The sequence below is a fragment of the Chenopodium album genome, chromosome 21, assembly GCF_948465745.1.
Source record: "Chenopodium album chromosome 21, dcCheAlbu1.1, whole genome shotgun sequence".
NCBI lineage: Eukaryota > Viridiplantae > Streptophyta > Magnoliopsida > Caryophyllales > Amaranthaceae > Chenopodium > Chenopodium album.
Genome location: NC_137854.1, coordinates 6,562,821 through 6,588,926, shown reverse-complemented (window position 1 = coordinate 6,588,926; position 26,106 = coordinate 6,562,821). Strand labels below are relative to the sequence as shown.

The 26,106-nt window shown below is 34.7% G+C and overlaps 4 protein-coding genes across 5 annotated transcripts; all 4 read right to left on the bottom strand.

Moving 5' to 3' along the window:
• Nucleotides 1–63: 63 nt before the first annotated feature.
• LOC145601786 (omega-hydroxypalmitate O-feruloyl transferase-like) lies at nucleotides 64–2,989 on the bottom strand. The gene is made up of 3 exons (XM_081657860.1): nucleotides 2,841–2,989; nucleotides 2,145–2,627; nucleotides 64–1,104 (listed from the first exon to the last, which is right to left on the bottom strand). Exons 1-3 carry the CDS (start codon nucleotides 2,841–2,843, stop codon nucleotides 241–243), a joined length of 1,350 nt encoding a protein of 449 aa, XP_081513986.1. The 5' UTR covers nucleotides 2,844–2,989; the 3' UTR covers nucleotides 64–240.
• Nucleotides 2,990–8,923: 5,934 nt separating this feature from the next.
• Nucleotides 8,924–19,563, bottom strand: LOC145601018 (actin-related protein 2). Of its 2 annotated transcripts, none has more exons than XM_081656921.1 (15): nucleotides 19,241–19,563; nucleotides 18,483–18,593; nucleotides 18,163–18,297; nucleotides 17,995–18,066; nucleotides 17,778–17,856; nucleotides 17,574–17,623; nucleotides 16,760–16,863; nucleotides 16,584–16,647; nucleotides 16,440–16,508; nucleotides 16,294–16,362; nucleotides 15,861–15,944; nucleotides 13,350–13,408; nucleotides 12,143–12,209; nucleotides 10,674–10,757; nucleotides 8,924–9,237 (listed from the first exon to the last, which is right to left on the bottom strand). In XM_081656921.1, exons 1-15 carry the CDS (start codon nucleotides 19,280–19,282, stop codon nucleotides 9,157–9,159), a joined length of 1,170 nt encoding a protein of 389 aa, XP_081513047.1. In that variant the 5' UTR covers nucleotides 19,283–19,563; the 3' UTR covers nucleotides 8,924–9,156. The 2 variants fall into 2 exon arrangements, with proteins under 2 accessions (XP_081513047.1, XP_081513046.1); XM_081656920.1 differs by having other exon boundaries at nucleotides 8,936–9,237; nucleotides 16,440–16,503; nucleotides 16,579–16,647; nucleotides 19,241–19,560.
• A 358-nt stretch (nucleotides 19,564–19,921) lies between these two features.
• LOC145601019 (pentatricopeptide repeat-containing protein At5g14080-like) lies at nucleotides 19,922–22,575 on the bottom strand. The gene is made up of 2 exons (XM_081656922.1): nucleotides 20,872–22,575; nucleotides 19,922–20,752 (listed from the first exon to the last, which is right to left on the bottom strand). Exons 1-2 carry the CDS (start codon nucleotides 22,529–22,531, stop codon nucleotides 20,421–20,423), a joined length of 1,992 nt encoding a protein of 663 aa, XP_081513048.1. The 5' UTR covers nucleotides 22,532–22,575; the 3' UTR covers nucleotides 19,922–20,420.
• Nucleotides 22,576–23,439: 864 nt separating this feature from the next.
• On the bottom strand, nucleotides 23,440–24,991 carry LOC145603010 (protein TAPETUM DETERMINANT 1-like). The gene is made up of 2 exons (XM_081659143.1): nucleotides 24,842–24,991; nucleotides 23,440–23,922 (listed from the first exon to the last, which is right to left on the bottom strand). The coding sequence occupies exons 1-2, from the start codon at nucleotides 24,900–24,902 to the stop codon at nucleotides 23,612–23,614; spliced, it is 372 nt and encodes a 123-aa protein (XP_081515269.1). The 5' UTR covers nucleotides 24,903–24,991; the 3' UTR covers nucleotides 23,440–23,611.
• Nucleotides 24,992–26,106: the final 1,115 nt, after the last annotated feature.

Below are 26,106 nucleotides of genomic sequence, written 5' to 3'. Positions count from 1 at the left end.
TTTCAACTTGTTGGTCATCACTCATAAACTTTTTTCCATGAAAATAAAATGACCTGATAAAAATTCAATATTTAACAGAGGACAAACAATATCATACTACTAGTACTGGACAAACAATATAAATACTATCAGTAAAATGACAATAAACTGATGATCAACAACAGATCAACTTTATAATAAAAATTGTAACAGATATATAATTTCCCAAATATATGTATATAATTCGCGCTGAATTTAGATTCAATCAGCCTCTTGCAGCTGGTCTGCAAAGCGTTTCATGGCTGAAGCAGGCAATCCCAATAGCACATTGATAGATTTTCTCTCATTTCCATGTGACAGAAACAGAATTACCTCCTTCTCAGGCAGTGCTACAGGTCCTGATATAACCGGCTCACCCCACCCGAAATCTGTGGTATGGAATGACAGTCTAGACCAAGTAGTGATCAGAAGAGTAGAGCTCAAAGAAGGCCTTGCTCTTGTTGTTTCGAAATAATCAATTGCTGATCTCATATAGTCATCAGTCACCATTTTGATGGCCTCTTGTACTTGCCTTACGCCGTAAGACAGGTTATTGTCTATCAGTTCCCCTGCAGGACAGATAGAGTTTGTAAGGACAATTCCATTTCCAAAGTACCCTTTTGGTAGAGGAGGATTAAACTTTGATCTGCCATCAACCGCGAAAAGTAGTTTAGTCTTTTGATCAGGCTCCATCTGAAGTGCCTTGCTTCTAGCCCTCCATACAAATGCTGAGAGTGCTTCAAAAGTTGTGCATTTCTTTAAGGTTCCGTCTTCCATTGCTTTCGCCTTAAGCTTCTCTAAGTGTTTTGGTTCAAAGCAGAATGACCGGTATTGCATTTCCTCATTGTATAAGTTACTGGTGCCAGAGATGTCCTCTATTTCCTCGAATTCTTGGTGCTTGAACTCAACCTTAGGAGGGTCTCGCGTGTTTAGGATTGCCCTGTCTAGGAAGGGTGTTATGTTAAGGGACATTCCCCGGGCTGTTTCGCCCCACGAGTTAACGAATTCCATGGCTGCTATACCATCAAACATACAATGGTTCATGCATAGGCCTAGTGCAAACCCTCCACACTTGAACTTTGTCACCTGTTCATTCATTCATCAACAATAAGTCGTCAATTATACTAATAACTTATCTTAGTATGATATATTTCTTGTTACGTTGTTGTTGTTTTTCGTACAGTTCCTTATGACAATTCATATTAGCTGACTCCAAACCATTTATTGTACAGTTCCTTATGAAGATTAGGTTTATACCTTTGGACAAGGCCTCTAAATTTAAAGGGCCCAAAATCTAGCAAATTGATTAGTCTAAAGCCCAACTTTCATTAATAAATTAATGTCTAATTAAGTATGTGTCTCTCTCCCATTAAGTGCTATCCTTTTATGTTTTTATTACGGCCTTTGACTTTCTCATACCAACGCTCTCAATTTAATCTTCCAACTTTCATTCTTCCATTTAAAGCAAATTAATTTTAATTTCACTAATTCAATTTCTCTTCTATATTTGACTAATTTGAGGTGATAAGAGTCTCAGTCTTGTTTTCAAAAAAAAAAAAAAAAAAAAATAAGAGTCTCAGTCACTCGTCTCTAAAGTGTTAAAGACAACTCTGGTAATAACTAATAACTCCTACAAACTTGTGTATAACCTTATATTCTTGTTAATTTGAAAAAGAGGTGTTGAATAATTAAGTGGCGTCTAGCAAAATATAGGAATTTTTTTTTTTAGTCTACAATTAAATGATGGCCGGGTCCACCAAACAAAAATAAGATCCTTACTAGGTTCCAAAGGCTTTAATATTATTAGTGGTCTTGGCAAAGAGTGAGGAATAGCTCAAGTGGTTAGAGCTCCCCTCCCGGTTCCAAAAGATCTTAGGATCGATTCCGCCTTTGTGACTCTCTAAACACTAAAAAAAAAATTAGTGGTTCTGGCTAAGAAAATGATCGAATGTCTTCATACAGAGTATTATATCTATGTTAATAATTTTCTTATCTTCATGTTTATTTGCTATTTAATATATTACTTAGACATTACTATAAAATAAAAATAAAAAATGTAGTAATTAAACATACATATATGTGGAAAATGAGCTAGGCAAAATAATTAAAAAGTGAGTTATACAAACCTGAGCAACAAGAGGAGGAATTTCAAGGATATTTTTAGCACCAGGAATATCATAAACCAATTTTCCAAGAGTAATAGGGTCAGGCTTAGTAGAGTCACCAATTTCATCCATGTTACAATCAGCCTCAGCCTCCACGAAAACCGCGCCTTGGGTGCCATCGTTGGTGCAATCTATGATGAGCTTCCCTTGAGGGCTAATGGTTAGCCGTCCAGCCAAAGGGTAGTAGTGCACCAACACCTTAGAAAGTGCCTCCTTAAGCACTTCTCCTGCTAACTCATTTCCCTTTTCCTCTGACTTAAAGCAATATATTGTACGTACAATTACCGCGATGTTTTGGTCTAAATTTGATAGCAAGTATAAACCCTTAGGAGTTTCTTCTGCTGGTTGTACCAATGTTGGTTCTCCTACTCGTTTCACGTTGATATCGAACGTGTGTCCGTTGGTGTACAACTTTGTCACCCCGTTTTCTCCATTTTCATTAACCTACATCAACCACAAACAAAAACAAAAAATTATTATCTTTTTTTTTTCGCAAATGATTTTTATAAACTACTTGAATTTCTCCATCCTGTCTAGACTTAGCTGTTACACTGCTAGTTCAAATTACAGTATCAGCATAACTAACAAATCTAGACGGAGGGAGTAGATGCGAGGAAAAAGAAGAAGAGAGAGTTTTATTGGTAATGCATGACTAACCATGTTTGATAATTGGCTTTAGTTTTGAGTAAAAGAAATGAAGCTAAGGTGAAGAGAATATGTGTGAGAAAGAGTAAAATGTGGGTAAGTTGAGGTTTCAAAAAAGCATGGCTTATTGCATATATAGGAAGAAGGGAAAAATAATGGAGTAGCTGGATTGGATGTTTAATTAGACTTGTTTAAATAGGAGAATTGGCTCAAATCTCTTATATAAGTTTTTTTTCTTAATTGCAGGATAATTAAATTTAATTTTTAATTTATTTTCCTTATATCTTGGAAATTAGTATAAGAATATATTTGGATATGGGTGGAGGTTGGTCACTAGCTTTGATAATAAATAATAAAAATGATGACATGTATTAGATGTTTGTTAATTTTGTTATCTTGGTTTGGTGAGGTTGGCATTCTAATCTTGGTATTTTTATGAATAATACGAAGTTGTTTGTTTTCTTGTTATCGTTATAGAGTATTATTTTTCTTTTATTAGTTGGAAAAGTTGACCAACACATTCTTATGACTGCTTGTGTACTCCAGTGAGTTATTATGCTATTGTTAATTTGCTATGGGCTTACGTACCCATCACAAGCTTGAACCTCATTATCAACTTATTCTTAGGAGTGAGGATTTCCTTATCTTTTTCTTTACGATGTTAATTAATATAATAAGATCTGTGTCGTGATAATTAAAAATTTTTATATGTGCTTTGAATTAATTATCCTAAATTTTACCGCATGTACCCCAAAAAAGATGGGGGGTGGGGGAGGGGTAACATTAATACAATGCATAGGTTAAAAGAAGGTTGGTTGTAGCATCAAAATATTTAAGTATTCTGACATTGATAAGAGCTACTAGGAGTGGGCATAACAAATAAGGGAGTTACATCTGTATAATAACATAGAAGTGTATGGATTGGCATCGGTTGCAATTAGATTATTTGATATACTCCGTATATAGATTGTAAATTAGATCAGATTTTTATATACATCATTCATTGTTATTTTTATCTCCTTAAAATTGCAACACTTTAATTACTAATGTTTGCATACCAACGCACAAATTTAGCTATCACAAATTGGTTTTAGATGGAACTATTAAAGTTACATTGTATATTTGTATGTGATTAATTTTCGACTTGTCGGAAAAATGCTGCCAATTTACTTTACTTCCATGCATGTCATAATACTAATAGAGTTCTTGTGTCCTCTAAAAATTTGAAGTGATTCCTTTGGCTCCAAGGTCCGATGTTTGATTTCTTTTTTTCTTTTCCTCTAAGGAGAACGACCCTACTGAATTAGTACCTCTCGTTGCCTCTAATAAATCAGTCATCTCATCTACCTACAGTCCTACAGTACATAGATCAATGCTTGATGTGTAAGTTTGTTAATGTTGGCTGATTTACTGCTATAAAAAAGCCGAGGTAACGCAAGATAAGAAGCATCTATAGATACATCAACTCTTTCCTTTCTTCTACTTAAGTGCATGTCACTTTGCCGTAGATGCAATGCTTTGGGATAGGGGTGAGCGTAGCAGGGTACCCTGTAAAAATATCAGTACCCGGAACCGGAACCTGTTGCAACAGGTTCTTAAAAATAGGAACCGGAACCGGAACCTGTTGCAACAGGTTCTTAAGAATTGGGAACCGGAACCGGAACCTGCAGGTTCCAGTTCCTAAACAGGGTACCTTGTTTTTCAAAGTAAGCTTAATAGTTACTTGATAATTGTGACAATTCTATATTTTTAAAAATGGATGTTCACAATAAAAGCTTACAACTTTAGTAAACTGCTTCAAATATAACAAACCAACACTACTTGTCTAGAATATTCAATACCATATAGGTTTCGGTTTCATGTATCCTATAGGGAACATGTACTAACAGGGTACCCTACAGGTTCTAGGTCCAAAATTTTATTACCCGGAACCGGAACCTGTTGCAACAGGTTCCTAATTTAATTACCCGGAACCGGAACCGGAACCTGTTGAACAGGTTCCGGATTTGGAACCTACGGTTCCGAACAGGTTCCGGTTCCACATCAGGGTACTCTGAATTTTTGCTCACCCCTACTTTGGGAGATGTGTCCTATATTCTCGCCATTTTTATTGATGATTTATGGAAAGTTGAATAAGAATTATGGTCCTACTTTTGAAGGTATACAAATAATTAAAACGTCTGAATTTGGATAAAATTGGTGGTACAACTTTAACTCTTCTATATGGTGGTTTGGAACAATTTCAGGAAGTTAAACAGTGAATTTTTTTTCCTTATATCATATTTAAAATAAATGTTGCATAACATTTTAATCTTGATGGTATGGAGTATATAACTTTATAATTTACTACCTCCGTTACAGGTTATGTGCAACGATTAGACATTTTCCCTCTCTGCTTTATATCAAATCGTTGCACATAACCTGTAACGGAGGTAGTAGTACCCTTTGTCTTTAAAGACCGAGTGGGTTTGTGACCTTGTTTAGAAGGTAGATTATCATGCCTTGTATATGCGGGGTAGAATAATATATAGGACGTATACCAAAGTTGAGAGAGAGCAAAACCATGTTATTATTAGAACTACGAGAATTATGTTATTTAAATGATACGTGTATGTAAAACAATATTAAAGATTTTAAAAATAGGAAGATATACGAAGTAATTGTTTAGGGATGAAAAAAGTAGTGTAAGAACGGTGTCTAAAATCATTCTCATAAGATTGTTACTCGTATTTGCATTGACATCTCTAAAATGTGATTTTTAAAGCTGAATGCGTGAATTTAAAAACAATGTACATGTATGAACGTATGGTATCACACAACATTTTTTTATTTAGGGAAAAAATAGACTGATCCTTAAATACGAGGAATATAATATTCAGAGGTTTAAACATGTTGTACTATCTTAGAAAAAACTCGGGAAAACTTCACCTTCCAAGCAAAATTAATTATGGATTAATTTTCTTCCTTGAGTTAATGAAGTCTATATCTAAACGTAAGTGGTTAATTCTAAACAATGGGTGACGTATTGATGTGATTGCTGATTCTATGTACATTCTAGATGCCAAATTTTGGTTAGTTAGTTGCAAAATACTAACCTTTTGTCCTTCTCATCTTGATTTTTTTTTTTGGAGTCAGGAAGGAAAAAAAAAAAAAAAAAAATCAAAATACGAATAACAAAATGTTCAGAGAGAATACTTAACTTCTTTAGTTACTCCGTACAATCTTTGTTTAATTTTTATTTTATAAATATAACAGTTTGATCAGTATATATATCAAAAGATAACTTTAATCATTAATATTTGTGATTGTGTATTATTAAAAAGTATATAAAGTTGATATTTTGAAAACAAATATCGTGACTAATCTAAAACAACATGTTACATAAACATAATACGGTAATACCACATGTTTTATACAAAGTAAAAGATCATTTCAAAGTTAATATACAAATAGCGTAAAAGTCAAACTGTTATATGAAAAGATAGTACTCGTATAATTTTATTTAGATAGTCAAAACAAAGCTACAAAGTTCCTGTGGTTGCAAACTTGCAATAGTTAGTTGGCATGAGATGGGCAATATGCATGGGGTGTTTCTCAGCTTACTTAAATACGGAGTAGAAGCACAATAATAAAATGTAGCTTTAAATAGGGGGGTTATAATTGATAGCAGTCTGATTTAATTTGATGATAACGAACATTATTGCAGACTGTAGCAATGCATGGCTCGCAGTCCAAAGAGGATCGCGTAGCATTCTGCTTGTAGAAGGATGTCGTTGCCCAAACACTCTTTTTGTGCCCTTTACTCCTGTACATACGTTGATCGATCATCTAGTCTCTGCCGTCCATGCTACTACTGCAGCTCTCCATCCCGCGCTTCTTGTGCATCGCTGTTTCAAGCTGCATCAACCAATAGACCGAGAGACTATTTACGTGTTATTTATGATTCCGACTATCCAAACTTGGGGTCAGGGGCCGGAATGCTTCCTGCATAGGGTTTGCTCCCTAACTATTATAAAATGAGGATGAAACATTGAAAGAAACAACTAAAACTAGTTTCACGTTTGTCAATGTAAATATTCAACTTTTAATATCAATAATAATACTCTGTAATGTATTTATAAAATTATAGAAATATTGATATTATTTTAGGGCCTATTCTCTTTAGCTTAAGTTCAGTTCAGTTCCTAATTTCCTCCTCTCATAAAATATTTAATTTAGTTCTGCTCAATTCAGTAAATAAGAACAGGCCCTTAAAATTCACGCTAGGACAAATTTAATATAACCCACATGATTATATTTTTTCTTACGTATAACTTGCAAGTTGCAAGTGATAATATTATTGTAAACTCCTTTTATGATCTCTAAACTGTTGTGTTGAGAACTAGAGATGACCAGAATCCAATAATAAAATTACATAAATACTCCCTAACATTCTTTTGAGTTTTTATCTATCATACTAAATGTAATTAATTAAATAATCTTAAAGATAAAACAAAGAAGGTAGGGCTTGTTTGGCATCATTTTTGGTTTTCAGTTTCCTGTTTTTTTGAAAACTAAAAACCAAAAACAGGAAACAAGAAAAAGGTGTTTCCACTTTTTTGTTGTCAGTTTTCAAAATTATCATGATTTTAATAAGTCTAAATATTTTTTGATCCATTATGTAACATATGTAATATACTTTTAAAAAACAAAAAACCAAAAAACAGAAAACCACAACGATGCCAAACGGACCCGTAGTTGCTGCAATTAGTTTGGGTATGATGCAAGCACATGACAAATTGTAATTAAATGTTGGACTTACCAAAAGTAGTCTACATATTATGTTAGTTTAGGTATACAGCAAATGATTGGAAATTAATTGAGATGATAAATATTTAACACTATAAAATCACCAAATAATTGTTGGGACGTTGTTATCAAGATTACTCGTACAAAAGATGCCAAAAACATAAAGCATTCAGCAGCGTGGTAGCTAAGTGGTAGATCAACAACATTTCCTAAACCATAAACGCTATTGCATCTTCACATCATCAAGTTACATGAAACAACTCTTTTTTTAAGGTACTTTTGAGTGAAATTTTGGAGACAAAAGATATTCTGGGATGAAATACACAACGAATTTAAATTGTTACTCTAATTGTACGGAGTATTTAAATAAGTGTATCACTTTAACTGACACACATGTCAATACACAACTTTAATCATTATTATCAATTAGACAATTACCTTACCTTTTTTTTTTTAACCATTGCCAATGTAAGCCTTGAAAATTTATCTAATTGTATATTTATTAACATAATGAAAAAGTCATATTCAGATGATATAACAAGACCTCATATAATTGTATATTTGAATATTTCTTTACGTATAAATCATAAATACCAATAAAAATGGGGTTTAAAAATCGTGCTAAAATCATACGGAGTAAATGTGAACATTTATGAAGCCAATGTAGTACTTATCAACAATGGTGTGGACTATACACAGATCAAAGGGATATAACTATAAAAAGTTATGTGATTGATATATTATTTCGTCATACATCTCTAAAATAATGTCTCGGCCACTGCCTTTTAATTCAACCTAAAGCACAAATCTTTTTTGCTTCCTTTACTCAATTGTCCACTGAGCTTTCATAGAACGTACTAATCTATCCTTAATACAGTTGATTAATACTGGTACGAAGTAGGTTATAATAACAATAGGATTCATAAATGTCTAATTAAGAATTAATGTACATTGATTATTTAGCGAAAATTAGACATGTTGCGTACGGACCGTGTTGGTGGCTGGGGGATAGTAGAAACCCCTCATGTTCATCATTCTTTTGTCAAATTTTCCATTAATAGAATTTGTACGTTGCATTGGATATTAAGATGGTATAATCAATACAAAAAAAAAAAAAAAAAAAAAAAAAAAAATCAATACAAAAAAAAACAAAAAAAAAAAAAAAAAAAAAAAAACCTCGTTGAGGTTTGGGTCTAGAGTATAATCAGGTATGGGAGAATGAGGACAATCGTGTACAAACCTAGAAACTGTTGTACAAGTCAATACAAAAGTGAAAAGTTTGCTTGAGTTATTAGAAAATGAACTGTTTAGTCACTATTGAGCATGGTCACTAAAAATCCCACCCACACCTCCCATACCAAAATCTACAACAGTAATTTTTCAAATAAGATCATAATTGAATGTTTCATCACTAATATGCTGAACCCGTTCCAACCTTTCCGTTCCACTTGATTAGCTGAACCCGTTTCTGTTTGAGTTGAGGACGTAAACAGAGGAGGAAAACCTGCTTCTGTTCAAGCCGAGGAAGCAAACAAATCAATCATGCTTGGCCACATTTACTCAGACAGCCAACTCCTTCCTCCAGATAATCTTGCCTGCTGATCCAAAACTCTGGCGCATCCTGCATGAATTGACAAATTTCATAAATACCACAGAACACAAGAACATGTCTCTTATTGGATGAATACTAGTCTATAAAAACGGAGTATAATTACACCACACGTTTGACCTCAACACATCCTCTCTTACTATCCTAGCAATTCGCAGTACTCCATTTCATATAGGGATTTTATGATGATAATCATCAGTTAGGCTGCCTCTTATCCAATAGCCCTTCTACAGGGTTGACAAAAAATCCAGAACTAAAAAGAAACAAGAAATTTTTTTAATCTACCCACATGATAATTACTTCGTATGATATAGACATTAAAAGAACTAGTAGAGTCCAGATCAACAGCTAAAACTACGGAGTACTTGTTAAACTACTAGTATTTCATATGATTATAGATTGTATAGTACGCGATGGGTCAATGCAATCTCCGAGAAATGAATCATCAGCAGCAAACCCCATATGTACTATCATCACCATAAATACCAATTTCAGACATTAAGTAGCCATGCTAGGAAAAAATCTGTGGGGCACCCTTATGTTAAAATTCCTCATTTATTTCATGGCGATGCCAACAAGGATTTTACTCCAATCCTCATCCAATCCTATATTTCACTCTGAAATAAACACATATGATCATCACCCCAATGGAAGGCAAATGGATTCCGTACTGATGCGGGCATCAAACAAGGGAATATCTAGGAGAAACACAAATTTTGTACCGTATACAATATTTAGAACAACAAATAGCATTTGTTTTACCTTCTTGATTAACCTTGCCTGACAACAAAATAGCTTGTATCCAGTTAAAATTAAGAGAAATTGTCTCACATTCTCTTGCGAACTCAGCAAAAAAACTTCTTAAAAAACTTCATTCATTTTTACCCCCTTTATCTCTTTTCTATACTCAGTTAATTAATTTTATCCACCCACCATATAGAAGAAAAGCTTAAAATAAATGTCAGGTTACAGGCCTTTTTTTTTTCAGCATCACATGGTCAGCTTTGTGTACAGATGTATACAAATTTACAAAGACAAAACAGGCTCATGTTATCACTTGTAGACACACAAATTTCATGTTACAAAACAGGCTCATGCTCTCCCTTGGATATTCTTACACAATAAGTAATTAGAAGCTCTAACTTTTGAAGAGTGCTTTGCCCTAGTTTTGTTTGTGCACAACTGAGAATTTGCCCAGGATTTTACAGTCCAATAGAACGCATTACAAGTTACTAATTACTAATTGAAGCATATTCATAAAATTTAACACCCCCATGGAAACAATTTCCCTATAATGAACATATTGTTTATTCTTGCTAAGTAAGCAACCTGAACATACTTTAAGAAAGGTGACTAATATTGTACACATTGTTGGAGTTGCAATCTGGTGCTAAAAACAACGAAATTAGGCACAGAAATGAAGGGAAAGCAGAGCATGGAAGAAGTACCTTCATTATCCCTGCCAGAACTGCACCTCCAAGGTAAACCATATGCTTTCTTCTTGGTGGGTCCTCTATCCTTAATCTCAGCTTCTACAGATCGCAATAAACAAGATGTGAAAAATAGGATTAATTAAGAATCATATTCATAGTTTCATACCATGGGAAGCCCCAAGTAGAAGCAGATAGGAGTCCAGGGGCAAGCAGTTCAAGCAAAACACTAAACAGAGATACCTTAACAGCCAAAGAAAATATGTTTAAAGAACACAAATGTATTCATACAGAAAAAGCCCATGACCAGTCTAAAAACAAAATAAGATTACAGAATGTTACCACCTGAAGCACAAGAGCAAATTGCTACAAATGTTACCACCCTTTGCCTTCCCAAAGGGAATATACACCATCCACACGTGTTAAAAGATGCAGGCATTCCTCTCCGCCCAAACTACCAACAGAATCTTGGTTTTGCTTCTTTCCAAAACTTAAACCCCCATATCTTGTTTATGAATGCTTAAATTAGGTCAAAAAAATTGAGATCAACGGAATTGTCAATTTTAAAGAAGAAATGACTTGCATTAGTTCTACTGCAGGATTTAAAATGGAAGTTGCACTTCTAGCAGAGACCAACCACTCCAATTCTCACTCCTCATGATAGTGGAAGCACAGCATTCTGCCACTTCCACAGTATCTGCCACTGACTTTGAATCACCTCAATCATGTCAAATAGACATAACTACAATAAATTAGTCAGTTCTGAATGTCTGACCCTCATGTCCAACGAAGCAGATGAAATTCCAGTTCTATAGCCAGGTCTAAGCTGTTCTACACACAACTGTTAAGTGTTACTTTCCACAGTCCAAAGTAATAGCTAACTGAACGAGCTTTCCACAAGCCCGGCACTGTACAATAGGCATGCCAGTGGGCCATGGGTCATGCACTCATGCATGGACATCATTTTCAAAATTTTGGCACTGGCTTAGCATCAGTATGATGGCCCGGCCCGCATATTGGCCTGCTTATTTTTTTTTTTTTTTACCAATTTACCAAAATAATAAGTATTACTATTGGGGCCCACTAGCATGTCACGGCCAACCACAATAATACAAGATACATAGGTCAAGCCGAGCAAGGGTTCCATTATGTAAATGATCGACATGAGCCTGGCATGGCACGACTTTTTCTTGGCCCATTCTAGTCATAACCAGCTTGAGCAGTAGCACGAGGCACATGGGCCTACATGGTCCGGCCTATGCCCAGCTTTAATTATGTATTTGACAAAGATCCCTTATACTTAGCTACTTAACAAAAAGGATGAAACATTTTATTATGAGAAGCTTTTAGGAAACCATTATAAAGTTTCCTATGGATGAAGTCTATTTGAAGCTTCCTCAGCAAGACAATGAACATATATGATGTTTCAAATTGAGCCACTAAATAATGATATTTAGCTATGCAGTCAATAGTAGCTCAAAGCTTACCTTCAATCCATCTCTGTTTCCTTTAAGAACAACATCAAGGTATCGGTCCAAAATTTCCCTCTCCAGCCTGCAATTCATTTACAACACACATTAATTTAAATCCATTTAGAAAAAGAAGGGATCAAGACCCAATAAAAAAAGTCCCATCCAGCATTTTCAGAGTAAAAGGTAGTAATGTTTTATAAGGCATATAGCACACAGAGGCAACAAAGAGCTAGGGATCAAGGCATAAAAAAAGGCATATGCCTAGGTCCCTAGGCAAGTTTCAGATTACAGGATTAGAAAACAGTTATATGATGACTATATAGCAGATAATAGAATTCAAAAGGCATTAATCACTGATCCTCCATAGATAGCAACTCCTAAATCACAAGTAACATATATATATTGTCCATCTAACTACTTTTGTAATCCCATTTTACAGTCTTCTTTGGTTAATAGATCCATATTACCCAATCAAATTTCTTTATTTCTATTATGCTATTATACTATATTTCTATTATACTAGCACACCGTTAAATAAGGACCATTCTTTTTATTGTATGTAAATATTTCTGAATAAATATAAACAATGTTGGTAGTGAACAAAGTAACAATGGAACAGTAAAAATCAGGAGTTAACATAAAGCAAATATAGTTTAGTTTCCTTAATTTACAACAAACCCTTAACAAAAAAAAATATACATTTATAAGTCCATGTTCAATATCTTAGCGTAACATCTTTTTCTTCCCCCAATACAACTAAGGTAAAGCAAGTGTAATGCAAAAGAGAGATCAACTTTTTAACGGATATGGGGTGACTTACATTAGTAAACTTTATGCTATACATACCTTTCAGAGGAACATAGGGTGACTTTTACTGAGAGATGGTATAGCTTTTACTATTTTATTTTATATGATTGCTCTACTGTGCTATTCTACAAATTGGGATCTCATTTTAAATGTTGCCATAAAAATTTGTTATATTTCCCTCCCCTTTAAATAAGTATTATCTCTTTCGAGTATAACTATATCACTGTATGAGTCCTTCCAAAACAAAGTAACATTCCCAGAGAAACAGGAGCATGCACAAAAAAGGGACCTGTAAAAAATTTATAGTTGTACAGGTCTTGAATTCTAACTAGGTATAAATAAGGCAAGCATCTCAAAAATAAGAGTTCAGCTATAAATAATTTATGGTCATGAGACAAAGGTTTCCAATCATTACCGACTTGGCAGTCCAGGATACATGGTACTCCCCCCACTTAGAACAATATGTTGATAAAGCTGCAAAGAAGAATGTATATATATCAGTGGTGGACTCAATGAATTTAACCCTAGTACTAAAAGACATGCAATTAATATCTGAAGAAAATGTATGATTTATCCACTGTCACCTATGTTACTCGGACTCGGGTACCCATGTCCGACACCGGTATGTGTCCAAGTGTCCGACTCGGCTACTTTGTGGAATATTTTTATGATTTTGAACTAAAATGAAGTGTCCGAGTGTCATACCCATGTCCGAGTGTCGAGGGTCCGACACGGGTACTTGAGGTAAAACGAAGAGTCCGAGTAACATAGACTGTCACAAAATGAGATCCTGATCTATCAACAATATGCATTCCTTTGCTTTGTATCTACTACTTTCAGTTTGAAACTCATGATTAGCAAAACCAAGGGGACAAAAGAAAATACACTGTAAACAATGCCAAAATCAAAATACATTCTACAGGCTACAGGTTATAGTCTCAATTACACCAGAGTTGCATTTGAGAAAAAAGAACATATAACTACATAAGCAATCAATTCTGGTATTAGATTCAGTGGCCCTTCAATCCTGGGGGTTTTAATTATTTTATTTTTTTGGTACATGATTCTTCAACTCTTCTATCCATTTTTTTGTTTTTTTTCCTTTGGCAATATTCATTAGCCATATTTGGGATGATCTGGGTGGAGCTTCATTCTGCAAAAGATGTTCTCATAGCTTGGAGAAGAAGGGTAGAGAAAGGTTGGCTTGCAAAATCGAAGAAAGCATCATTGGCAATTTGGTGGTGCATTAGATAAGAAAGAAACCAGCGAATAATTGAAAATAGTGGTGTAGAGCTTTCCAACGCCAAGGTTTCAAGTTCCCTTTTCGAGGCCATTGTATAGCTGGAGTAAAGTATTAGGTTTTGAGCTTGACATTTATTGATTTTGTAGAGACAGCATTACATTAGCATGATAGCATAGTTTTCTTTGTCCTAAGCCCTCCTTTTGAATATGGATGATACCTCTTTGAAGTCTGTAATGGACAGTGAAAAACCGCTTGTTCATGCACGGCAACAAATAATAAAAAAGAAGGAACGGTGGATCTTCAAAACCAAGGTAGTGTCTTTAGATCTCTCTCTCACTTATATGTCCCTCCCAAGGGAAAAGGTGGCAGCTGCTCTTGCTCTTCTGGTATATGTCAGGACCACTGATGGCCTCCTTCAGTCCATAAATTGTTTAATTAGCAATTGTATTTCAAGGAAATTAAAATCCCACATCAAATTTAATTCCCATGTTTTGAGGGATTGAATATTCCTATTAATTTGCACTTCCCACATTTTTACTTTTTATGGTCTACCAAACAAGCCCCTATGTTCAAAATTCACATGAATTTTCAATTCCCCCATTTTTTGTGTGCAACCAAACAACACCAAAGTCTTATATCTCTATTAATTACACCCCTTCCCCACCCCATCACACACCAAAATAACAGTGGAAAGCTATTTGTCTATAGACTCTATACCCATTCATATATATATATTTAGGATTCTATACACCATCATAGAAGTTAGAACTTTGAAATTAACCAAATCCAACAACTTTATGCGACCTAAAAGCATCTTAATAGCAGCAAAAACAAATACCTTGACCCTTTAAACAAAATGTTTTTGCTCATTAAGTAATTGAAGATCATTGCAAGTAAATTGTTTTTGCTCCATCCCAGATATGCTTTTCTAAAAATATCATAGTCGTATACCAGGATTTTCAATCAAAAAAGAACCATGGGATATTTTGGGGACATTGCAACACAAAAAGTTGACTTGCACAACTAAACAAACAAAACCAAAGCCTTATACCCAAATTGGTTGGTTGCATAAACCAAGAATTTATCTCTTGTGGTCATCCACAAAAAAAAAATCTTCATTTGCTACTTTCCGGTGCTGTATGTTCCTCCAAACCCCCGCGCTATTCTTAACTTCCTCTATAATCATCTTTGACTTCGTTTGAAGTATTCATTATCCCAATCTTCCTAGCAACGTAACTACTTCTCCCTTGTCTTATCCTCAATATTTACAACTCCAATTTCCCTTCAATTATCTACGTTCCTATATTTATTACTCAAGGTGTTCCCAAACATCCATTTCAAAATTCACATCTCTGCAACACGCAGAAATTAACTCGCACACCTTATCTATAATTATAATAATCTTACAAGAAACAACTTTTACATATACACTCACATTAGTCACATGTCCTTAGGGTTACACATTAAGGACTTGTTAATCATTGCACTAGAGTTCCAAGTTCCAACATTACTGATAATATTGTATGACATTATAGAGGGAAAAGCAATACTGCATTGAAATATTGAAGAGGCGGATAATATATTAATATTTAATAAGAAAAGTAGTTAAGTGCGCATAACAAGGGATCGTGTAGCTTGAGCAACCAAGTGTAAACAACAGTCAACAATTATCATAGAATTTACCATCATGCGGTTATCAATATCCATCTCCTGAATGCAGCGGAATACCATATCAGCCAATCCATCACCTTCAACATCTATAAGTTCCTGTGCAAGTAAAATGTTGTATAATTGAGCGAAAATGCATGAAAAACGATACTCTACATCTTTCGCTTTGGCTTTCAATAATAATCATCCATAACATAAGTGCCTATAGACTATAAGGTCTACAACATGTTTGGTTACCAGCTTACCACATATTAGTAACAACAGTTAATCAGTCAGAAAACACTTGGCATAATATAAGTTTCAGATCCTAGAGAAAAGAGCAAATGAAACAAAAAAAAAGTGATTGACAGCAAGGTGCCCATAGCTAAAGTGGATTATTTACCATCATTCATTTTGGACAAAATTATAATTGAATACAAATAACAAATTTAAGCTGAACTGTGCTTACTGGAGTGAATAGTGCTTCAGGAGCCTGGAAACGCTCTGTTCCCACTTTAATAACCCTTCCATCAGGCAGCTGGTAGAAGAAACCCTTATGAGTACTCTAAATTATGCACAAGCGTGTGTGGAAAGCTGCCAAACACATCAACTTACCGTGTACTTCTTCATCAGAATGGTGGTCTCAAGTCCCAACTGATACTCTCGTTTGTAATCATAACTGCACTATAGAAAACTAGTCATAGATGGAGATGGAAATACTGCAGGAAGTTTCTTCCAACGTATGTATCCTGACCTTACATAGCACAGCTTTTCTTTGATTTGTCTGACAGTTTCAAAATCAGCTGCCCTGTTCATGGCATACCTTTAGAAAAAAAGAATCAAGAGTCAACCAAACTGAGCAGCAATTCCCCAACAAGATTGAGAGAGAAACCAGCGTAGATAGTACCATATAATAGCAAATTACTGATTCTCACCCTCTTCGTGTGAGCAAATCCACAAGGTAAGATGTTATATGCCTGCCTGCCACATTCATTCGCTTTGTCAAATGTGGGAACGAGTAACCATCAACAACAGGAACCTGGAAAAGAAGTTCATGTGGACCTTTAATTACTATAGATCCACACGGGAACAAAATCCTGTGTTGCAATTTAAGTTCTTTTTTCAACAACAATATACTAGCTTCAATCACATATTGCTTCAGGATAAGATAATAAAAACATGCAACAAATAAAAGATAGAACACGCGTCTAATTAACCTAAAACAGGTGATCTATGATGACATATAGCAAACAGAGTTTATTGATGAAAAAACATAAGATCTTGTTCCTTCAACTATTAAAAATTCTTCATTATAAATAGTTTACTTTTGAGTTTTGACATTAATCACATAACCACCTTTGACCATCTTTGGTAATTTATACACATTTAAAAAAAAAAAAAAAAAAAAAAAAAAAAAAAAAAAAAAAAAAAAAAAAGTCAAGTGGGATTCTATTGGACTCATCTCAATATATAATTTTTACTTATAGATAACTAAAGATATTGCCAAAGTTATGCATTGGCAATAGAGACTTCATGCAAAATGCATACAAAGCACTGAATGTGCTGCAATGATGATTTGAATAATATGCAAGACCTAATCCAGAAAAACTGCAACAAAAGTTCATGCAGTCCACAAAGACAAAATTTACTTCTTTTTCAACTGTCTATTCACCTGATGAGGGAGGAAAACCAAAGCAAATGACCTCACTCAATAATCAAAAAGAAAAATTCTATGTTTTGAGAATTTACCACATGAGTGACACCATCCCCAGAATCAATGACTAGCCCCGTGAGCAAGCCTGCAAAATTTAAGGGCTGATACCGTAAGCAAGTGGATATGTTTACATTGTTTGATAGGAGTACTGATACAGTTCTATGGATTTAAAGGTATTCAAGTATTTGCAGCTTTTTGCAGATATGAAGTAAAAATGCAGAGCTACAGACTTACGGCACCTTGAGCATAAAGGGTTAGGACAGCTTGGATTTGGATAAAGACACCAGAAAAATTGTATCTCTCAAACATTGTCTCAACCTACATTGTGATCAAATCATCAACTGTCCTCGTTTAACAATTACAAATTGTGCAAGTATAATGAGAAAATTAGAATGCTGGTTGATTAAAAATTTCCTACAAAATGTTGACTGGATCAGGAAAAACAAAAAAGAGTACCATTTGCTCACGATTTTTTGATGGATTCAGCGGTGGATCTGTCAACAAAATTTTACATTCTGTAGGATCTACCTGCCAAAGATTGCAACACAACAGAGAGAAAGCATAAAAAATTAGAGTTAATATTTGTATTACAAGCAACTTTTAAAAGAGAGCAACAAATTCTACCTTCAATTCATTGAAAAATGCATAATCCCATACATGACACATGTCATCCCAGTTCTGAATAATACCATTGTTGACAGGATAAGTAATATCTAATTGGTTTCGCAACTCTGCACAAGCCTCTCCAACAACAATGTCCTGCATAATGAACCCATAAACCTTCTCAGAAATCCTCATAAGTAGCGAACAACCTACAAGCTAACTACAAGACATAATGAAACAGATGTTCTGCATAAGGCTCCTAAGATGAGGAGCCAACGGAAACAGCCGCCTTCACATGTAAAGAAAGAAGAATTCACTTGCCTAGGTTTAAAAATTCCCACCTTCAATTCTTGCTCCATCAATGATTCGTCATACCGTAGCATAGGCTTTCCCACCACACAAGGGAAAACCGAAGTCGGAAAATTCTCTCCGGCAAATCCACACTTAACATACTACAAGAGAAGGATAAAAGGAATACTTGTCAACTCTTCAACTCTTCTGATATAAAAACAATCAATATAACTTAAACAAGGGTACCTCCTATCAAAAAGAAAATACGAGTACCAACAATCAAGAAAATCGAGTATTTTAATTCAACAAATGATATCTATATTGCATAATTGCTAAATTTAGGGATTATGTTTCAATAATACTTCCTAGCTCTCCCCATTTGCCTCGTTTCAATAATACTTCCTCCATTACTCATCAAACGGAACGTAATCTAGCAACAATTCTCATATATACAATGTTTAACTAGTATGCACATTTTATGGCTGAAGCTGGATTATACCATTGATGATGGAATTATTAAAAAGTAAACTTCTTTCACCATAAAAATTGAAATTGTGCACAATTGGACAACTCCTAAGAAATTAAAACTCAATGTAGCTAAGATTAAGACAGACCTTGAAAACTGTAAACCCTAAATTAATCATCAAACAAATTAAACAATCAAGGGTTTTCACAACAATTGGGGGGAAAAAAAAATGCAAGGTTTGACAATGATTATTAACAAGATTGATCTAACTATTACAATTTTAAAATTCGTATTGCAAAAATAATCAAAGAGAATAACAAATTGAAGATTAAAGGAAGTTACCCCAGTGCCATTATCGCAAACGACGACATTTTTATTGTCCATTAGTTTGATCTTCTGGAAATTTAGGTTTTTTTGCAGGCGATCAAGATTATAGACAAAGAATATGAATTAAAGAGAAGAGATTGAAAATGCAGAAATGATTGATTAATGTCTTGGAGTGAAAGTTACACCATTCAATTCAATTGATTTGATTTGGAGTTGCTACTACAATTGAAATGGAGGTGGGTGAGGAGAGAGACACTAAAATAACAGATTTTTTTTTTTTTTTATACGAGTAGTAATTTTCTATTTATGGCTATTGTGTAATGTATGAAGTATTTTTGTTAATCAAAATAAATTTGGATGGAGTACTTATTAAACCTTTTGCAAAATGATGATACGAATGGTTAGAGAAAGGTTGTCATATACATCTATGGAGTTGAAGTTTGCCCTAAGGTTGAGTAGTGTAGCCGTGTAGGTTTTTTGGTGTCAACAAAAAAATGAAACGTTTTGATATTCTCCTTCTAGTCAAGTGAACTAACAACTCCGATAAGATTAACCATGTTTGGATTGCGTTCTTAACATATTTTAAAATAAAGTAATATATTTGATAATTACAAACTTCCACCTTAATTTAACTTATCAATTGTCTTTACATAGGGTAATTTCATACCTATAAATATGAAGAGTAGTGGTGTAGAAGATAAAAGATGCAGTGATTTACATAGGGTACTGCAAGCTGCTCAAGGCGCAGTCCTCACTCAGTTCCTATTTAAGTTCAAGTACGCAACTATACCATTGGCGGATTAGCCACCATTGCCTCCATCCCTCAAGCTCGGATAATTTATCTCATGTTTATTCAATTTAGCTATATCCACGACCTCAAGAACATCTGGAGCATAGTCTTCAGATTCACTTGCTGAGCTATGCAATGCCCAAGTTCTACCCTAAAATCAACTTCAAGTGCTTGAACAGAACCCACACAGCTAGTTGTAAACTACTGCAGACCCTGTCAGAAAAGAAGTGGCTGACACCCAAAGCTCGCTAGTTGCAATCTTCGTTGTGTATTTGCTAGATATGGTGTATCAGGAGGGCAATCAACTATGCAATATTCAGTTCAGAATCCCACAGGTGAAGCACCAGAGATCCAATTTAATCTTATCATCGTTTGCATATCCGGATCTGAATCCCTGCTTGGAGGCTATAATGGTTGCCTTAAACCTGAAACAGATGTTAGCAATTTCCGAGAGAAGGCTCTCCAATCATCATTCGTGGGAACGAATTCATTATGTTGCATTTCTTGGATCAGCTGCAGAATTGGCTCTGGATTGGAAGAACAAGCAAGAAGCGCCAAAATTTCAGTTGATATTTCTTGCAGCAGAGAAGGTGAAGCAGCCATAACCTGTTTCAGGTGGTTGATAGCAGTGTCAAATTGCTGAGCTTCTGCAAGATATTTCAACAAAATAACATGGGACTCTTTATGTCTCAGGTGACAATTACTGCACAAGAATTTCGAAGCATACAGCAAACAACCTGTATCATCAAAGACAATGTTGAATTAGTGTCATATTGGAGGATCTCGATCATCAAAATGAAAGAGGAAACACCTATCACCAGTTTGCTAAGAATAAGCACTACGTAAGAAGCATTACCTCCTTTACAAAGGGACAGAACAAGTGGATTTACAATAGCTTGTGCTATTGTTATATCCTGATCAGCAACCTTGTAGAAAATCTGAATCGCAGCCTCAAATTTCGAGTCTTGACAAAGGCATTCAAGCAGAAATGTGTATATGGAAGCATCAGGCATTACACCTTTCTTTAGCATGTTATCGAAGAGTACCTGTGCTTCATCAATCTGACCTATTTCTGCAAACTTTTTAATGAGTATGTTGTAAGTCTTCAAGTTTCCATCAACCCCATAAGCAAACATTTCGTCCCAAAGCTTCTTTGCAGGACGAATAAGATCCTCCCTACATAACGCTTCCATAAGAACATTATAAAATGAGATGTCAGGGTATAGACCCTTCCTCCTCATCTCTTGAAGAACACCATAAGCTTCTCTAACTTTTCCAGCCTCGCACATAGACGAAACCATAACATAGTAGCTCTCCAAGTTTGTGAAATAGTCTTTGGAAGACAAAACATTAAAAACACCCAACATATCATCACTTTTACCATATTTGTACAAGTTTCTACTCAAATTGCTCAAGGTAATAAGATCCGGCATTCTTTCTCTTTCGACCATGAACTTGAAGAACAACATAGCTGAACATGGATCAACCAATGATACCGATCCAATCAAAGAATTTAATGCATCATCTTCAATAGGAAAATTGCCTTCCAAAATCACTAACCCCAGCACTTTAGCTTCATAAATAAAATTTTCTGAAAGCAAGGTAAATATAAATTCTCTATAGTCAGTAGCCCTTGGAGCCACTCCTAACTTCCTTTTCTTCTTCAAAATCGCTTGTACCTCGAAGATACACCCCGGCCCCTTAGACCGAAAAGCCTCCGCAACAATCCTATAAGCCATAAAATCAGGCTTACAATCTCTATTCCTCAACTCCTCTAATGCATTATAAGCCTCAGATACCCGACCTACCTCGCAAAGCCCGTGTAAGATCAAAAGAGCAACTATCGACCCATCAAACCTCGAAACACCACTTCTAACTCTATCCAACACACCTAAAATTATATCCATTTGATAGTCCCGACAAAACCTCCACATAAACAACCCAATTCCAAGAGTGTTAAAACTCACACCTCTCACAAGCATTTCATCGAACACCTTGCGTGCACAATCAACCCGCCCTTCGGAAACCAACCCAGCAAGCAGAGAATTACAAGTCTCAGCTCCAATATCAAAAATCGACGACTCAACATCTTTCAAGATCAAGAACCCTTCATGGGATTTCTTCGATTTAACAAGGGAAGCAATAACAGGACGATAAAAAGAAGGATCAACAGCAAAGTTTTTCGATTTCGCTTCTTTAAGAACCTTCTCCAATGAATTAAATTGGCGGGAAATAGAAAGGGATTTGAGAATTGAGTGATAAGAAATGGAGGAGTGAGAGAAATTGGGTTGTTGAGCTGCCCAGTTGAAGAAACCCAGAGAAAGAGATGGGTGGCGGAGAAGATGAGGGTCGATGACCCGGGCGACGAGTGATGGGTTGAGCGAGTCACGGCAACCGAGTTGGTAGAGGGTTTGTTCGAGTGATCGAGTCCATGACCCGGTCGGTTTCGAGTTGGTTGAAGCTGAGATCAAAGCTCTGCTTATTTGGCTCGCTGCTTCTCTCACCGGAGGTTGCATTTGATATTGGAGGGAAACCTATGATGGAAAACTATAATTCAAAATTTAACTACCAAGCTATACTAGGTATTCCCTCTGTTTTTTAGGTAACACTAACACAAAGTTTTGATGTTAGGTAGTATGGTAGTGTGGTTTGTTGGAGAAAGGTGTCTTAGCATGTAAGATGGGAGTAACTGAGTAATTGGTTAAAACGACTTAACTTGGAATTTGTATCATATATTTTCTCCATTCTTTATTGTTTGTCTCATTTTTATTTTAGTCCGTCCCTTTAAGTTTGCCCCATAGTAATTTTATCTTTTAGGGGGTGTACAAGTTTTCATTGACCAAAAAAAGATAATACATTGATTTGTTATATCCCTGCCATTATAAGCTTGAAGCTACATGTAGTTGTACTAGTACTGCTAACAACGATAGAAGTTATCAATTAGCAAACATATTTAGTAACGATATGTAATACGAAGTAACTGATAAGGTTAAGATAGATACCTCAATTATATATCTTGAATCATGCATTAATGAAGGATAAAATGCTAAAAGCAAGGAAGAGGAGCATTCTTTGAAACTCTGGAATAACGCTGAAATGGCCTTAATTGAGACAAGAAACGTTGCGAGCATGTTAAAATATGTATAGATACATTGAATTTGTAACGTAGAAAACATTTAAAAACGTCGGAATGTTTCATAAATGTTGTGTCCTTGCACTAGTCCAATTAGAAAGCAACATGCCCATGTTAAAAAATTGTAACTTGTGTAGGTATGTGTCCCTTTACGCAATAGCACAACACAATTTCGTGTCTAAGTGGCATAGGTAATGAACCATTTAAACAGTCCCCTGAGTTTCGCAGCATGTTTGATACATATACAAAACAAACTCTCATGTGTAATCAGAGGATGAAACATTAAAAATGTGACAAACAAAATATATATTTCTCATAAAATCTATTCTTTTGAATGCAGGGGATGCAACTTTCAACATCTCCTATGCTGCATTCCAGTCATATAACACTATAACAAAAGAAAAACTAAACAGAATTTTAAAAAGATCAATTCTGTTTTTTCAAAGTAAAAAACATGGATAAATCAGCAGGTGATTTCAGATCTCTGAGGGACCAAATCAGTTGGTTGTAAGAATGAGTACTTGAAACTGACTGATTTGCCTCGAGCAATCGGCCGGCCGTTATTGATCAGGCAACTGTCACCCTTCACCTTAAAAACACCGGGATTAATAGGCTGCACAGTGCTGAAACCAAGGCATCTCAAGTATACTCGAGATTGAGCACATGGACAGTTGTTGGTTACGGTTACTGCATATTGTGGCTGACCTTCTATTGTTGTTCCTGTTCTTTTTGTTGTCACTTTTATGTTCTTTAAACCACATTTGTAACTGTAACCTGCAAAATTAAATGACAAATTTAGTTAATTAATGACGAGAAAACATAACTCGTGATTCTATGTTGGGGAAATTGATTTACCGGGTCACAAAAATGACACGAAATTGGACAAATTAACACTTCGAGGCCTGAACAACATCAGTTTCCCAAAGTAATATTTCGACCCTTATATACACACCGGGTATCACGAAATTTACTAGGAGATACAACGAAGACAATCACAACAGTGTGTAGTATGTTTGTGATCTAATGTAAACCAAACTTTGATAATTTATGATGATGATAATTGGGTTTGCAAAAGGTTTCAAGAAAATAATGCTATACTGATTTTTTCTTGATGTTCCGATCATCATATGTTAATTAAACATATATATATGAAGCAATAACCAAGGCCCAAGGCCAAACAATACAACAAAACTGACGTTAACCGTCAATTTGTAGTTTTGTTTTGTTATATAAGTGACATCACTAAGCAATATATTCATGCCAAACATCACAAAGAAACTAACTGCACCACGTCACTTGGAGCAAAATAATTTTCCTCAATATTGAGGTACTTTTGCTTCTAAATCTTGTTTTATAAATTAACAACACCTTAACCTAAGTTAATTTAATTAAACAACATGAATATAGTCTACCATTCTCTAAATTATTCAACAATCTATATTTTATAAAATAGAGCCGACAAAACTTGGCCTAACATGAAAAACCAACTTAATAATCAAGTTCTCCCACAATTTGTAACAGAACAACCACAAGTCCACAAGCCAAGGACGAATAATGAGGTTGTGGACTTGTGGTTGTTCTATACTACAATGGGTGTCTTTTGATGACACAAAAGACACCCATTGTAGAAATTTTTGCTAAGCATTCAAATATATATCAAATCGAAACAATAAACAGAAAGACGAAAACTTACCGTGTTGACAAACAAGGAGGACGAAAAGAACAACAGAGAAGAGCTTAATTGATGTTGCCATGTTACTCTCTCCTTTCTTCTTGTGCAACAAAGTACAACTATCTAGTGCAATAATAATCTCTAAGAAGCTAAGAGAGAAAGAGAGAGAATTAGAGTAGTTTGTGTAATGAGTTCAAAGTTAAGGTAGAATATATATAGTACAAGTTTGACTTGCAAGTAGAGAGAGAGAAGGTCAAAAGAATGACACTAAACTCATACCAACAGTCGGCGATAATTGCGCCATTTTCCTACTTGGGCTTAGAATTAACTTTTGTTTACGTACCTAATTAAAATATTACTACTATTAAACCTACACTCTTTGTAGATTATAAGTAGGATTCAACTAAAGATTATGTAATTTTGGGGTTATGTATTTTTTTTATTATTATTATTAAAGTTTTGTCCTTAATTTGTGCTAATTTTGTCTCTTTTATACATCCCATGCTTTTACCGACATCATCATTGGCTTGTTTCAACTTTGTTTAATTTTATGGAGCTTATCAAATTAAGTATGAAAATGATGGTAAATCTTGCTTTTAACTTCTAGTTTTCTATAAAGATATGCATGCATATGTGACAAAATTTGCGTAAGATCTTGTTAATTATTAGTAATTTAAAAAGTGAGGATCGATATGGAGTTAGCCACAAGATTTGAAATTTAAACTTTGTGCCATTATGGATATATAGTTTAAGAAAATCATTGTCGAAAAAATCAAATTCATATAAATTTAGATGCGCAATATAAGGAAATTGTAAGGCTGAAAAAAGAAGTGATCAACAAAGCACCATTAATTTGATTTTTTCGACAAAAGCACCATTAATTAAAACAAGTTGATATCATCGAGTACCATACAAGAGTAAATTAATTAGGTCAATCTTAAATTTTAAGAATAATTATACAATATATAGTCTTTTTTTCTATAGAGGATGAATGCGTAAAGTTTAAGGAAATATATATCCGTACTCCGTATGTAGCATTATAGCACAAATTAGCCCACCATGTGATTTATCCTCATAAGGTGCAACACATAAAACTAATGGGCATAATAATATGTGGGCGATTTAATCAATCATACTACATACTTTGATTTGTCTTATTATTTCATCAACGACTTAGGTTAAAATAAATAATTATTTAATGAATTAATGATATAATAATAGTGTATAGTATATGAAGAAAATGGGATGTTCCAAGTTGAAGTCTAAAGAGGAGAAATAAGTGGGCA

What these genes read in the sequence shown, in the direction of transcription:
- LOC145601786 (XM_081657860.1), bottom strand. An exon ending in TTCCTCCTCTTGTTGCTCAG is followed by an intron (nt 1,105 to 2,144) that starts GTTTGTATAACT and finishes ATGAATGAACAG; the next exon opens with GTGACAAAGTTCAAGTGTGG.
- LOC145601018 (XM_081656921.1), bottom strand. Translation starts at nt 19,282, where the DNA reads ATGGACAATAAAAATGTCGTCGTTTGCGATAATGGCACTGGG. An exon ending in TTTGCGATAATGGCACTGGG is followed by an intron (nt 18,594 to 19,240) that starts GTAACTTCCTTT and finishes CTTCTCTTGTAG; the next exon opens with TATGTTAAGTGTGGATTTGC. An exon ending in TCAAAGAAAAGCTGTGCTAT is followed by an intron (nt 16,509 to 16,583) that starts GTAAGGTCAGGA and finishes AGTTTTCTATAG; the next exon opens with TGCAGTTATGATTACAAACG.
- LOC145601019 (XM_081656922.1), bottom strand. Translation starts at nt 22,531, where the DNA reads ATGCAACCTCCGGTGAGAGAAGCAGCGAGCCAAATAAGCAGAGCTTTG. An exon ending in TCTGTCCCTTTGTAAAGGAG is followed by an intron (nt 20,753 to 20,871) that starts GTAATGCTTCTT and finishes TTGATGATACAG; the next exon opens with GTTGTTTGCTGTATGCTTCG.
- LOC145603010 (XM_081659143.1), bottom strand. Translation starts at nt 24,902, where the DNA reads ATGGCAACATCAATTAAGCTCTTCTCTGTTGTTCTTTTCGTCCTCCTT. An exon ending in CCTCCTTGTTTGTCAACACG is followed by an intron (nt 23,923 to 24,841) that starts GTAAGTTTTCGT and finishes TTAATTTTGCAG; the next exon opens with GTTACAGTTACAAATGTGGT.